Raw genomic sequence first — 16294 nt, forward strand, 5'->3', positions numbered from 1 at the left:
GGGGAGGGGGAGGATGGATTGAAATAGGGTTTCTCTGTGTAGCTTTGGAGCCTGTCACTCTTTAGACCAGGCTGGTCTTGAATTCACAGAGATTTGGCTGCCTCTGCCTCCCAAATGCTGCTATTAAAGGCATGGGCCACCACCTCCCAGTTTAAACCAGCACCTTTTGCACTGCTGCTGTTTTGATACAGAGATTTATTGGGTTGCTCAGATTAGTGCTTAATCTTTTTCTTGCTTGTAGTGGTTGGTGATGAAACTTTTTATTATGCATAACATTAGACTCAGGGTGATACTTAATTCTTGCAGCTCTTTGGGAAATAAACAGTGGTTGCTTCAGAGTTCCTTTTACTGGAATGTTTATATAAAGTATTTGGGATGAAAGGGTTAAGCGGTATTTTCTCAATCTCTTCCAGCATTTGCTCTCGCAGAATTAATTGACAATTCATTGTCAGCCACTTCTCGCAATGTTGGTGTTAGAAGAATCCAGATCAAATTGGTAAGAAAAGTATGCATAAAGAATTGTTTTGTTTTTAGTAGTACATTGGAAAAATTAGAAATAAAACTTAGAGCTAATTATCAGATGTCTTGTTATAATTTTTATAGTTTCTTTTGTGAAAGTGCTTATTTATGTATGTATTTATGTACTTAGGTTTTATAATTTCTTTTGTAACACTGCAATTATAAATACAACTTGAATATTTTCCGATATTAATGCAGAGGGTTTTGTTAGCTACAATGTTAATTATGGAGTCTGTCTTTTTCTTCCTTTATTTTGCTATGAGAAGCAATGTGGGAATAGTGTATATTTATATATATGCCTTGATTATTTCCTTAAGTTTACTTCTGAGACATGGTATTTCTAGGTTAAAAACATTAAGAAATTTAGGGTTTTTGCTCCATATAACTCAGTGCTTTAAGAAAGTTGTATTTTTTATGCTTATACCAGTGATATGAGTGATCCTTTGAATTTCATACTTAACCTCATGTTTCAAGTATTGATTGGCATTTCCTGTCTCTTTATTTTATAGCTTTTTGATGAAACTCAAGGAAAACCTGCCGTTGCAGTGGTAGATAATGGGAGAGGAATGACCTCCAAACAACTTAACAACTGGGCTGTGTACAGGTTGTCAAAATTTACAAGACAAGGTGACTTTGAAAGGTTAGCAAAGCCATGCCTTTTCCTTTTTAGTGATGTCTGTGTGCCCTTAGTTATAGCGGATTTATTAGAGGGCTTGGTTCTATTACAGGGCTTTGTGGTAAATACTCCGAAACAGAACACTGCTTTTCCGCTGAACAGGTTTGTATTTCCTGAGGTCTGTGAGAGTTGTATTAGCATCCGGGATACTCTTAGGACAGTAGAATGGTGTTTAGGGCAATCTGTATAAATCATGTTATACTTTGAAAATGTCTAGAATTACATATGATTCACTAGTATTCTGTATTTTTATTTTGAGGCTCAGTTTTTCAGATTGTCAGTTATTAAGGAATAGAACCCAGGTTTGTATCAGAACACACTGTGGACAGTGCTTCCAGCACAGGAAAGCTGGGCATGGCAGCTCGGCTGGAATCCATTTTAGCCCCCTTGGGATTTCATCAGATGAGCAAAGATTTTCAGTGACTCGCCTCATTTTGTGGTGTGGGCAGTGAACCCAGGATGTGGTGCATGTTAGGCAGGGGCCCGGCACTGAGCGGCACCTCGGTCCTCCAGCCCTGTGTGACAGATCGTGGAGAGAAGAATAGAGACTACAGTGTCCTTTGATTGGTCTGGTTTGCCTGGCTATTTATTGTTGTGGGGCGCTTTACCTCTGTATGTCACGTTACGTACTTAGAAAATGTGCACCGTCTCTCAAGGCTGTGTGGAAACTGAGCTATTGTTCTGATATAAAAACATAAAATTTTGAGATAGTGCCTGTCATACAGTAAGCATTCAATAGCCACGAGCTGTTATTTTAGTTATTTCTTACTCCTGATATAACAGTTATCTATAATCATTCTTTTCTACTATTTTCATGAATATATGACACTTAAAAGAGTGTTTAAAAAGCCAATGTGAAGCGGCATGGTGGTGCATACCTTCACTCCCAGCACTCAGGGGCAGAGACAGGTGGATCTCTGTTGAGGCTAGCCTGATCTGCAGAGGAAGTTCCAGGACAGCCAGGGCTACACAGAGAAACCGGGCCTCAGAAAAGAGGGAAAAGTATGTCAACACGAACTTAAACACTTACATGAGAACACTATGCTCTTATAGTCTGAGGACAGGATTTTGTACCTGTTTGGCATAAACAGAAAGATAAAGAAGTTGACAATAAACTCGGAAGGAGTCCAGGAAATTAATTTTCTGCTTTTCCAATGACTTAACTGGTCCATCCTACAGCCCACTACAATTAAACCTTCACTGGACTCAAAGGATACTGGGTTTTCTCTACACCATAACCAGTTTTTTTTTTTAACAACTTAAAAGTTAAGGAAATTTCTATTTTTGGTAAAAGTCATTGTTTGCTCAATTTAATTATGTATGTGTGTATGTGCATTACACACATGCATGTTTAATTATGTATGTGTGCATGTGTATTACACACATGCATGTTTAATTATGTATGTGTGTATGTGTATTACACACATGCATGTTTAATTATGTATGTGTGTATGTGCATTACACACTGCATGTTTAATTATGTATGTGTGTATGTGTATTACACACATGCATGTTTAATTATGTATGTGTGTATGTGCATTACACACTGCATGTTTAGTACCTGGAAATAATTTTGGATCCAGTCCCAGTCTGTGACCCACTCCAACTTCTGTAGCATCATCATGTGTTATCCTTGAGACCATGGCATCCACTTGCGTAGAATAAATGATTAGTTGTTTCTCTGCTTCCACATCAGTTTCAGTTTGATGTAAGGGTGATGTGATAAGAGACAGGCTATGGAAAAAGGGATGCTCACAGAACAAAAGACCTTTTGCTTTATAATTTGTTTTATTAAGAAAAACAAATGTAAACTCATGTCATAGTTATAAACATTTTAAATTCTTGCTTAGAATTGAAGAAAACGTAATGTTGTCGAATATTAGTTTAAGATGTGTCACATTTGTTTATGCTGTGCAACATTTGTTTATTGATACAAAGATGTGTTGCATTCTTTTTTAAAGATTTATTTATTATGTATACATTTATGTATTTATTACATATACAGTATTCTGTCTCCATGCAGGCCAGAAGAGGGCACCAGACCTTATTACAGATGGTTCTGAGCCACCATGTGGTTGCTGGGAATTGAACTCAGGACCTTTGGAAGAGCAGACAGTGCTCTTAACCACTGAGCCATCTCTCCAGCCCCCATGTGTTGCATTCTTTATGTTATATTTGTTTATATCTGTGAAGCTGTTATACTTTGCCTGTCTAAAACACCTGATGATATACAGCATGAGAAAGGGTAGGTGGGGCTGGCAAGCGGAGAGAATAAATAGGAAAAATCTGGGATAAGGAGATCAAGGAACAAGAAAGGGAAGGAACGAGGAGAAAAGGGGCTAACCACCCAGACAGACATGAAGTAAGAAGTAAAGAAAGGTCTATAGAAATAGAGAAAGGTAAAGCTAGGGGTCAAAAAGTAGGATAAGTTAAGTTGAAAAGTTGGCTAGTAATAAGCCACACGAAGACTGGGCATTCATAGGAAAGAATAAGCCTCCGGGTGTATTTATTTGGTAGCTGGGAGCCGGGCCCCCCGAGAACAAAGAGCCAAAATATAAAAACAACCAACTACAGTAAGGTGTCAGAACTGATGGACGTTTCCCTTGCTTAGCTTAGGTGTTTGGAGAAGAGGCTGTTGTGACATTATTTGAGTTGAGACTTCTTCAAGAAAGAAGCCTGTTTGCATGTAATTATAATACTCGTAGATTTAACGTGTGGACACCAGCATGTGTGTATGTGCATGTGTGTTTCACGTGCCCACTGAGGCCTAAAGAGGGTGTCAGATCCCTTGGAGCTAGAGTTACAGGGGTCTGTGAGCTGCGCGATGTTGGTGCTGGAGACTGATTCCCTGTATTCTGAGGAGCACCAAGTGTTCTTAACTGCTGAGCCATCTCTCCAGTCCCCAGTACTCTCAGTTCACGTTGAAGGAATGAGGATTACCCGGCTAACCTCTGCCATAGTGTGAGACTGTCCAGGTGGGTGGGTGGATGAAGGAAGGAAACCTAGCAAAAACAAAGTTGGTTTTGAGCACCAATGTCTGATGACCAACTCCAGCTCTAGAGATACCTATCTATCATATATCTGTCTGTCTGTCATCTGTCTATTCATCTATCCTTCCATCATCTATACACCTACATTTAGTCTAGTGTTTTATTTAATTCTTTTTCTTTTTTCTATCTATCCAGGCTCCTTCGTTCTTTGATAGGTGTTTGTATATTTTCTTTTTTGTGTGTTTTCCTTTTTTGCGTGTGGGGTAGAATTCAAACATGCAAAAAGTTGAAATTCTGTAGTGAATATACCCACATGTGAGTCCTACCGTCAGTTCTTTTTTATTTTATTTTATTTTATTATGTATATGTGTATGCCTTACTATGTATGTGCAGGTTCCCATGGGGTCCAGGAGAGTCTGATCCCTTAGAGTTGTAGTTATAGTTAGTTGTGAGTCATGTTCAGTTCCTAATACCCTTATATTCATGTAAGAACCGTATATATATATATGTATATATATATATATACATATATATGTATATATATATGTATACACACATACATATATACATATACGTATTATTTTATTTTACATGTATGAGTGTGTTGTCTGTAGGTACGTTAATCCACCATTTGTGCATTGCTCTCAGACTCCAGAAGAGGGCATCAGATTCCTAGGCTTAGAACTACATATGATTGTGATCCACTATGTGGGTTCTGGGAATCAACCCAGGTCGTCTCTAAGAGAGCAGCTAGTACTCTTCTTATCTGCTGAGCCATCTCTCCAGTCCCACTAATACATTTTCAACAGGTGGCAGTGGTTCATTTCCGTTTTTAGTTTTTCTAGGCATCATCAGCACCTTGCTTTATAATAATCTAGTCTGGTTACTGCCGACTTGTTGTCTCCAGTGCACAGAAATGTTTCCTTCTCTTCTACTCTCACTTGCTTTTGAGGATGAATACTTTGTAGCCCTAGCTGGCCTGGGACTCGATATATAGACCAGGATGGCTTTGAACTCACAGAAGTCCATCTGCTTCTTCCTCCCAAGTTGTGGAATTATCCACGAATCTGCCAGCTCGGTTTCTTTCTGATTTTCAGTAGTTGAACTCTGATGTGTCTAGGCTATGGCTCCTTATCATTTCATTCTCTTTGGAATTAATTCAGTTTCTTTTATTTGTTTAGTAAGTCTCCTTATTTGGTAAGCATAGCCTATCATTTCTCCAAATACTTTTTTCTCTATCCTTTTGCAGTTCCTTACATTTTTTGTGCAGTGTTGATCTGTAGTCTTCAGATGCCTTGTGTTCATCTTCCTTCCTCCCCCCACTTTCTACACCGAAGAGTAAACCTGTAGCTTCACACATACAAGGCAGATTCTATACTACTAAACTGCTTTGTTCTTCCAACTAAATAAACTCAACTTGTCTATAACTTTATGGGGTCACTCTGCTACCAATTCAAATCTGTTCATGATCCATCAATTTCCATGAGTTTTCAGTTATTTTTTCTAAATGCAAATTGTAGATTTTAAAAATTTTTATTGTTATATTTGCTGGAACACCTCTTTTTAAAAAGATTTTTATTATGCATACAGTGTTCTGCGTGCATACATTGCTGTACATCAAGGGGCACCAGATCTCATCATACACAGATGTTAGCCCCCCATGTTGTTGCCGGGAATTGAACTCGGGACCTCTAGAGGAGCAGCCAGTGCTCTTGACCTTTGAGCCATCTCTCTAGCCCCCTTAGTGGATCACTTTTATGGTTTCTGTTATTTGGACATGAAATAGAGTTTTTTGAATTTGTGTTTAGTGAATTATTTCTTTGATATTATTTATCAGAATGATTTTTATTTATTTATTATGTATACAATATTCTGTCTGTGTGTATGCCTGAAGGCCAGAAGAGGGCACCAGACCCCATTACAGATGGTTGTGAGCCACCATGTGGTTGCTGGGAATTGAACTCAGGACCTTTGGAAGAGCAGGCAATGCTCTTAACCTCTGAGCCATCTCTCCAGCCCCTATCAGAATGATTTTTAAAATTTTATTTTATTTTATGTTCTTGCATGTGCATGCCTGGTGTCCATGGAAAACAGAAGAGAACTTTAGATCTAGTGGAATTGGAGTTACAGTTGTGAGCCAGCATGCAGGTGCTGGGAACTTAACCTCAATCCTGACAGAGAAGCCAATGCTTTTAACCACATGGTTTTGTCAGCTGCCCTTTTTCCTGTCAGGGACTGTATGTCAAAATTTGTTTGGCTTGTAATTTGTTTCTTTTTTGAGAACTAGAAATTTTAAATAGCTTGCTATTCTGTATTACCACTGAAGTCTGCTTGCTCACTGAACTTTGGTGATCAGCTGATTTCACATTTTATGCAATGAAACCCTAAATCTTCCCTTGCTGAGATTTCTGTGGGTATAATGGAATCCCCTGCCCCAAAGGTCAGTCTTGGCTTTGCTAGGCAAATGCTCTATTTCTGAATTGCATCATTAGCCCTAGAATGTATTTGGTGATTTTGGTTGAGTTTTTGGCAGTAGGTTTAAGATAGTGTTATATATATCCCATGCTGTCCTCTAACTCAGGATGTTCCTACCTTTCTCTCTCTCTCAAGGAGATTGTAGATTGTTTTAAAGACTGACTAATACAATGTTTTCTTCTAGTGATCATTCAGGGTATGTTCGGCCACTACCAGTACCACGCAGCTTGAACAGTGATATTTCCTATTTTGGTGTTGGAGGCAAACAGGCTGTTTTCTTTGTTGGACAGTCAGCCAGAGTAAGTGAACGTTTTCCTTCAGTGAAAACTGATGAAGTATTTTGGGTTTGACAAATACACTAGTAAGGGGTTAATGTATCTTTTCAATTGTTGGACAGATGATAAGCAAGCCGGCAGACTCTCAGGATGTTCATGAGCTTGTGCTTTCTAAAGAAGACTTTGAGAAAAAGGAAAAAAATAAAGAGGCAATATATAGTGGATATATTAGAAACAGAAAGGTACAGTACATTTTTACAGCTCACAATTATTTACACATATATACTTTGACCGCATAATGGAACAAAATGTTTTTCTGACTTATTATTGGTATGTCAGTGTTTTAAAAACTTGACTTATATTTTTATATTTTACTTTGGAAAGTAGCAAAATGATCATTTGTGGTGATCTTTTTTTTTTAAAGCTAAACTTTTCACATAAGTTAACTCAGGAAACTTTCTGTAAACTACTTAAAATGTTGCAGACCTTGGTTGAAATTTGTGTGAAAATTTTTTTGATATTTTATTCATTTATTTTGTGTGTGTGTGTGTGTGTGTGTTTGTGTCAGTGGACAAGATGAATTAGTGTGTCCAGGGATCAAATTCAGGTAATCAGGTTGGTGTCAGGTACCTTCCTGACTGAGCTATCTTTCTGGCCCAGAATATGAACTTTAAAACCTTGTTTATAAAATAATAATAGAAACCAGGTAAGAAAATAGTGTTGGGATAATGTAATGTGAGGAAGTTGGAACTTTAGAGGCATGAGATTTTGTTACAGCTGTGTCCTAACACTTGCATGTGTCCCTCCACATAAATATCTACACATGATAAAAAAATCTTTAAAACACAAGCAACAATTTGTACATGTCTTATTTGAAATGAATAATGTGGGAAAGTGAATAAAATACTTGCAAGTATCAGAGAAAGGTGTTGGTGACATTTTGGTCAGTTTCTTTACAGTTCAGTGCTTTGAAGATATGTGCACAGATCTCTGACCCCACATATCCTACATCAGCATCTTGAGAATTCCTCATTTAGAAAATGTTTTTGTATGCAGTACATTCTAAAAAGAGTACGAGTGTTTTGTCTGCATGTTTGTATCTGTATTACATGTGTGCATGTTACCTGAGACCAGAAGAAGGTGTTTACATGGTCTTACAGTATTTCTATTGCTGGTCGTACTGTCACTTTATTTGAGCATTTAGTGTATCTGGAAGGTTTCCCTGTAATTATAAACAGTGTTTGGTTATCTTCGTGTAGCATTTTCCCCAAATTGCAGGTATTTTTTTCCCTACAGAGTGTTAGGATTTGAATAGCTGTGAGGATTTGAAATCTGGCTTTTCGAGACAGGGTTTCTGTGTAACAACAGCCCTGCTGTCCTGGAACTAGCTCTGTAGACCAGGCTGGCCTCGGATTCACAGAGGTCCACCTGCCTCTGCCTTCCAAAGTGCAAGGTGTGTTCCACCAGACGCCTGGCTGGAAATTTGAACTTTGAATATGTTCATGATATGTTAAATTTTTTTTTGTCTGAGAATGAGACTCAGAAATCAGTGATTTTTGTATTGAAATACCTACTTGACCAACTCCTTATTTTCTTGTTGTTTGTGGCCTCCATAGGCTCATATTTGAATCTCTGGAAAATGGTTAGGGGGTATGGCCTTGTTGGAGGAGGTATGTCACTGAGGGTTGAATATGGGGTTTCAAAAGCCCATTCCATTCCTAGTTAGCTGTTTCTGCCTCGTACTCCACAGATCAAGAGTAAGTTTTCAGCTATTTCACCAGCACCATGGCTGCTGTTGCTTGATGCCATGTTCCCCACTTTGATGGTCGTGGACCCTACCACCTTCTGAATCTATGGGCCCCAATTAAATGCTTTCTTTTGTGAGTTACCATAGACATAGTGTTTAAATCACAGCAATAATAACCAAGCCGGGAGTGGAGGTGCACGTCTTTAACCCCAGTATTGGGAGGAAGATACCAACCTGGCCTACAGAGTAAGTTCCAGGACAGCCAAGGTTACAGAGAGCAACCTTTTCTCTAAAAACCAAAAACCACCCCATCAAAATAATGGGGAGTGCGGGGGTGGGGAGGAGAGGGCCAGAAGTTGGTACATACGGTATTATGGCACTGTTATGACTAAGCTGTGCTCTGTTTGTCTGTTTGGGAAAAGTGGGAGACACTTTAGGACTTAGGATTTTAAAAAGCCGTTGAATGCTGTAAGCAGTGCTTAAAGGGCCATCCTTGTATGAGCCTGGAAAAACGTATTGCTGGGAGAAAGCCTACCTTGACATTTTAGAGGGGAACACTGTTACCAACTGGGCTAGAGACCACTGTTGTGATATTTTGCCAAGGAATATGGCTGCTTTGCCCCTGCCCTAAGAATCTGCCTAAAGCCAAATTAAAATGTTTGAAATAATTTCCTTAGAGAGATTTCAAGACAGCCTAATATTGGCTCTGTCTTGTACTTATTAGTCCCCACTCTTATGGAGCAATAGAGAGTAAAAAGTATAAAATGTAACACTTTGAGGAGACTTTGGTTTTTCGAGACAGGGTTTCTCTGTGGCTTTGGAGCCTGTCCTGGAACTAGCTCTTGTAGACCAGGCTGGCCTCGAACTCACAGAGATCCACCTGCCTCTGCCTCCTGAGTGCTGGGATTAAAGGCGTGCGCCACCATCGCCCGGCTTGAGGAGACTTTTTAAAAAAATTTTATTTATTTATTATGTATATAATGTTCCACCTGCATGTATGTCTACATGCCAGAAAAAAGCACCAGATCTCATTACAGGTGGTTGGTGGGAATTGAACTTGAGACCTCTGGAAGAGCAGTCAGTGCTCTTAACCTCTGAACCATCTCTCCAGTCTGAATTTTTTTTTAAGAGTTGGGAGGGCATTCCCGTGAATCTGCTTTAAGTTTATTTTTCATAGCCCTTTTATACCCGAAGCCAAAGGGGAAGGATTTTTTTAAAGTCATGATACAAGGAGCAAACAAAGGTAATTACTTCCTTATTATTCAAAATATCTAATATCTATGTCCTAAGTCAAACATCCTGTTATTTGGAGCAAAACATCCAGTAGCTCCACCTTAGAGCGAACATCCTGTTATCTAGGCAGCACATATAGTAACTTTACCTCATTCCAAACATCCTGTTGCTTGACCTTGAAAGAGCAATAATAGGCTGGAACTCTGACCACTTGTGTGGGCCTCCACACTTGGCTCCCTGAGGAAAGCCTGTGAGAGGCTATAGGTGAAGGTGCAGCCCAGTTGCAATAGAAGACCCAACATTTTGGAGATGCTAGTACCATGGGATGACCACCAAGGACAGCGGTATACTAGTGGAGCCAGGTGGAGCCTAGAAGACATCTGTGTGTGCTGCAGAGGGTGGAGCCGGAGAAGTGACTCAAGCCCTGTGAAGGAGCCAAGAAGATCATGAGTGAATCCCAGATAATTGAACATTGAATTATTTATACTGTTGGATTTTCGTTTTTCTTGTTTGAGATTCTGACAGTGCCTTGGTTCTTCCCTCTTTTTTTTCTTTACTTTTTGTTTTGTTTTGTTTTTATTGAGTTATATATTTTTCTCTGCTCCCCTCTCTTTCTTCTCCCCCCTTCTACCCTCTCATAAAATCCCCATACGTCTAATTTACTCAGGACATCTTGTCTTTTTCTACTTCCCATGTTGATTAGGTTCATGTATGTCTCTCCTACGGTCCTCTTGTCTGTGTTTTCTGCGATTGCGAATTGTAGGCTTTATGTATTTCTTTACTTTATGTCTAAAAGCCACTTATGAGTGAATGCGTATTATATTTGTCTTTCTGGGTCTGGGTTACTTCACTCAATATATTTTCTAGATTCATCCATTTGCCAGCAAGTTTCAAGATAGCACACTTAAACATTATAAAGAGAATACATAACATTAAACTAAATGGAGAGACACTCACAGCGATCCCACTGAAATAAGGAACAAGACTAGGGTGTCCCCTCTCTCCACATCTAGTCAACAGTACTTGAAGTCTAGTTAGAGCAATAAGACAACAAAAGAGATCAAGGGGATACAAATTGGAAAAGAGGAAATCAAACTATCATTATTTGCTGATGATATGGTAGTTTACATGTGTGATCCCCAAAATTCTACCAAGGGATTTCTATAGCTGAGAAATACTTTTTGTAATGTAACAGGATACAAGATTAACTTAAAGAAAAAAGAGGGCTGGAGAGATGGCTCAGTGGTTAAGAGCGCTGCCTGCTCTTCCAAAGGTCCTGAGTTCAATTCCCAGCAACCACATGGTGGCTCACAACCATCTGTAATGGGGTCTGGTGCCCTCTTCTGGCCTGCAGGCATACACACAGACAGAATATTGTATACATAATAAATAAATAAATATTAAAAAAAAAAAGAAAAAAGAAACCTAGTAGCCTTACTTTATACAGATGATAAATGGGATTAGAAAGAAATAAGAAAACATCACCATTCACAATTGCCCCAAATAGCATAAAATATCTTGGAGTAACTCTTAACTAACCAAGTGGAAGACTTATATGACAAGAACTTTAAATCTTTGAAGAAAGAAATTGAAGATTACACCAGAAAATGGAAAGAGACCTTTTTAATCTATCTGTCTGTCTGTCTGTCTTTGGTTTTTTTAGACAGGGTTTCTCTGTAGCTTTGGAGCCTGTTCTGGAACTCACTGTGGAGATCTGGCTGGCGTAAAACTCAGAGATCTATCTGTCTCTGCCTCCTGAGTGCTGGTATTAAAGGCAACTCTGTCCGTCTGACCTTGGAAACTTTAGTGGACTGAGTTTCTTTTGCAATATGATGGCGCTACAAGCTGTGGGAACGTGGGAGTGGAATGCAGTGGTTTAAGATTGGTAGTCCCAGTTATTGGAACTGTTCATGTTGGAGGACGTGTGTCACTGGAGATGTCAAAAGCACTAGGCTTTGCATCATGCTTGTGGATCAGATGTAAGCTCTCAGCTACTGCTCAGCACCATGCTTCCCACCACGACGCTTGTGGACTCTACTAAGGAATCTCTGGAACCATGAGTTCTCCAAACTAAATACTTTCTTTTCTGAGTTGCTGTGGTCATGTTGTTCCTTCACAGCAATAGAGAGGAATCCAAACAGTTTGTTCATTTATTTTCTTTTTGCTTGTTTGACTGAGTCAGGGCCTTACGTGTTAGTCTGTGATAGTCTGGTACTAATAGCCCAAGCTGTCTATGAACTCAGTAATCTGCCTCAGTCTCTAGAGTGCTAGGCTTAGTCTCCAGACATGCTACGTATATTGGCTGCTGTTTTGTTGAATGTCTTTTCTATTGCTGTGATACAGTGTGCTGACAAAAGCAACTTAATCAAGAATAAGTTTATTCTGGCTCACCTTTGTAGACTAAAGTTCATCCAACTAGGGAGGTCACTGGGAGGCAAGAGTTTGGGGCAGCCTGCCACACTGCATCCTTGGTTCTGAAGTAGTGCTCAGCTATCTAAATATTTAGTTCAGTATCCTGGCCCAATCAAGATAATCCCTCACAGACATTTTCAGAGAGTAACTTAATTAAGACAATTCCTCATAGATGTGCTTGGCTAGCTTGCCTCTAGGAAGTCTAGAGTCCATTAGGTTGACAGCATTTCTGCTTTTTGTTGTTTTCCCCCCAGTGTTAAGGATTGAATCCAGAGCTGCAAACACTTCTTGGGTACCAATGCTACTTATTCTTGTTTTAAAGAGATTGGGTTTTTATTTATAATCTTGTCGTGTGGGGTTTGTGTTTACGCATGGGCATGCAACTGTACATATAGACCAAAAGTGTCTGATCCCCTGGAACTTGAGATGTTAGTGGCTAACCAGAAGACACCTGATGTGGGTGCTGGGAACAGAACACATTGCTCTCTTTCTGTCACATCATCCCTCCTGCCCCCTTTGAGCAGTTCTTTCCAGCTGTTTCAGCTGAACTCTCCTCCCCTTGATTTGCTGTTTCCAGAATGTGAGTGGATTTGAGGCTCTTTGTAGGGAGCGAATGGAGCCCTTAGTGCTGGTGACACGAGCACAGCCTGCGGGAGAACGGCAGTGCCTCCCTGAAGGTCGGGCTCACGGAAAAGGCAGCATCCCTTCTGATCTGAGCGCTCAGACAAGGCCTACTGTCGCCTCCTCCCTCTAAAGCTGATGGCTTGAAGACTGTTCCCATACAGAGAAAATGCTCCTACCAACTGTCCGTTTCCTTGTTCAGCTGTATAGAGTAACACCCCCTCCCCGTTCAGCTGTATGTAATAACCTTCTGGGGTGCTGGTGCTTTGCCCTCAGCCTGGTTTACTGATCTCATCTTCTCTGTGTGTCTGTCTGTTTACCCCGATTTTATTCCTAGCCTTGACTGGCCTTGAACTGATTGTAGCTTAAGCTGGATTCAAATTCAGAGATCAGCCTGCCTTTACCTCCCAAATGTTTGGATTAGAGGATTACACTACCATGCCCAGTATTAAAGCTTGTTTTTGAAACATTAAAAATAAACTTTGTGAATCACTTTAAAAGTTAAATATGATTTTAATATCAGTTGATTAAATCTGTTGTGTTTGTATTCACCCTTTTAGCCAGCTGATTCTGTTCACATTACAAATGATGATGAAAGATTCCTACACAATCTTATTGTAGAGGAGAAAAAGAAAGATAGCTTTACTGCTGTGGTTATTACAGGGGTGCAACCAGAACACATACAGTACTTGAAAAATTATTTCCATCTTTGGACACGACAGTTAACGTAAGTAATTTGGTTCTAGAAATGTTTCTGCTTACTTTTTTTTTTTTTTTTTTTTTTGAGACAAGGTGTTGCTATGAATCCTCGCTGATCTGGAACCCTTCCCATTTTTTTACTTCTGACTTCCAAGTATTAGGATTACAGGCATGGAAACCTAGCTTACAATCCACCCATTGCCCCTTTTAGAGACAGAAAATAATTAGGGATATATTGACGTCTCTTTGGTCTAGTATTCTTCACATTGGTACATTGTGCACTATTCTCATGTTGAATTTTAAAGGGTTATTCATTTACCTATTCAAAAATAAAATAGATTTCTTCATGTTTTCAGTATTTTGAAGCACAAGTGTTTTGACACCTGCTGCAAAGTAAAGGACAGTTTGAGAGCAGGTCATGCTCCAGTGCCATTCTCATGTCACACTTTTGTGCTGCTTTCCCATAGGTGTAATCTTCCATACTCTGTTTCCTGTTTTTTCTGTTTTCCCCCATTGTAATCTTTTGATTCATGCCTGTATCTTCAGTGTCTACAAGAATATTTACTACGTAGTAAATATTAATACATTTAGCTCATTGAAATAAGAAATGCACAACCATTCCTTAAAATGTTCCATGTTAATAATAAATAATACTAGATACTAAAATATCATTCTATTATTCCAATGAAACCTCTGATTGTATATCTGATTGTATATTGACCAAATCAAAAGATTTACTTTAATTTTTACTTTAATTTTTCCTGTATCTCTAAATATTTACTCTTAGATTGTTTACAGTTTTCATTAGTCTGGAGTACTTCCAAATGGGTATATCTTCACAAGATTAACATTTAAAAATCATCTAGTGTTCACTCCAAAGTCTGTTATACTTAAGTCTGTATTATATACACTTACATATTAACTGAGTTTACACTTTTTGTTTTTTTATAGGAAAAAAAATTGACTCAGGAATACCTTTTTTTCTTGAGATTTCTGTTTAATTGCCTGACATATTTATGTAAGAAATTGGATTTTCTTTTCTAAGTATATAGTAGCTGCCCTTTATAGTTTCTTCCCACTGAAGAAATTATGTATACAAAATGTATATAGTACGTTCTAATAAAGAATAACATAGCCTACTTTGTTCTTTAAGTATGGTCTCAAACATTGACAATTTTGAAGAAAAATAATGTTTTAGTGATTTTCTTTATGTTAGTATTATTTTGGAGAGTAGCTAGGGTGATAAGCATTATTCTCTCTGCCTCTCTCCCTTGCTTTTTCCTACCTTCTCTTTGCCTCTCGTTCTTTAGAAGAAAGTTTTCACTGTGTATCTCAGGCTGGCCTGGAACTTGCGACCTTCTTAGCTCTGCATTTGAGTCCTGGGATTGCAAGTGTGTACTACCATGTCTGACAAACCTAATTTTTAATTTATGAGAAGGAATTATGTAAATTTCTACTTAAGGACTAATTAGAGAAATATTTTAATGCCTTAAATAAATAAAATACCTTTATTTTAAAAATAAGGCAGCAAAGATTTCTGATGATTTTTAATGTAATTTTGTTGAAATATTAACTTTTTAAAATGTTGGTATAATTTTAATGCCAAGGTTGAGAAACCACACACATTGTAGAGTAACCCCCTACTCTGAGGATTGTTAACAAAGTACTCCCAGGTCTTTGAATACTTTCTAGAACAACCTTAACAGGCAAAATTTGGGACGCTTACCTTCTTTTGTTAAAATTTATAGGATAAAGACTGAATTAACTAAAGCTGAGTTTGTCCTAGTTCTGTGACCCTAGATAAACTCTGTGTCTGAATTTATAAGCAGATTTCAGAGGTTATTTTACCATTGGATATTATTCTTTTTTTTTTCTTTTAGATTTATTTATTTGGAAGAGCACGCAAAGCTCTTAACCACTGAGCCATCTCTCCAGCCCTGGATATTATTCTTGAAAGATGCTGGGAGTGCATGTCTAGATAATGTAGTTCAGTGGTAGATGGCCCCATGTGAGACCCTAGTGCTTCATCTCCAGTGATGAAGTGCTTGACTAGCAAGTGTATTAAATTGTGGAAATACATTTTTTTTTTGGTGGAAGATGTGAACCATAGTTTTCTGTTAATTAAGTATGTTTTTCTTTATTTTAGGCATATTTATCATTACTATATTCACGGACCAAAAGGGAATGAAATAAATACTGCTAAAGAAGTTGGACCTTTCAACAATATTGATATTGAAGTAAGACAAAAGTTCACGTTAGGATATTATAAATTATTATCTCAAATTATACTGAATAACAAAAGTTAGTCAGTAGTTAGACTAATGTGCTCTCTCATTTTTTTGGTTTTGTTTTTAAAATCAAATTTCTTTGGTATTTGAATACCTAATGAGGAGATGGTTTATTTATTTATTAAGATTTCTTTATTATTTATACAACAGTCTGCCTACATGTATGCCTGTACGCCAGAAGAGGGCACCAGATTTCGTGATAAATGGCTATGAACCTCCCTGTGGTTTCTTGGAATTGAACACAGTACCTCTGAAAGAGTGCTCTTAACTGCTGAGCCATTTCTGACCTCCGCTCTGGAGAAATGGTTCTTAGAATTTTTTTTTTTTAAGCCTTGGATACAATGCTTGGTTTCCCTTTT

At 38.4% G+C, this 16294-nt stretch overlaps 1 protein-coding gene across 1 annotated transcript in view; it reads left to right on the forward strand.

Annotated features, from left to right (window-relative positions):
• The window catches only part of Smchd1 (structural maintenance of chromosomes flexible hinge domain containing 1), a 140013-nt gene that overhangs the window by 22757 nt on the left and 100962 nt on the right, over positions 1-16294 (forward strand). The window contains 6 exon segments of the mRNA XM_038315179.1: positions 414-496; positions 1029-1159; positions 6845-6959; positions 7058-7177; positions 13509-13675; positions 15794-15884. Coding sequence (XP_038171107.1) covers positions 414-496; positions 1029-1159; positions 6845-6959; positions 7058-7177; positions 13509-13675; positions 15794-15884 — 707 coding nt within the window.

The sequence above is a fragment of the Arvicola amphibius genome, chromosome 18, assembly GCF_903992535.2.
Source record: "Arvicola amphibius chromosome 18, mArvAmp1.2, whole genome shotgun sequence".
NCBI classification, from domain to species: Eukaryota; Metazoa; Chordata; class Mammalia; order Rodentia; family Cricetidae; genus Arvicola; species Arvicola amphibius.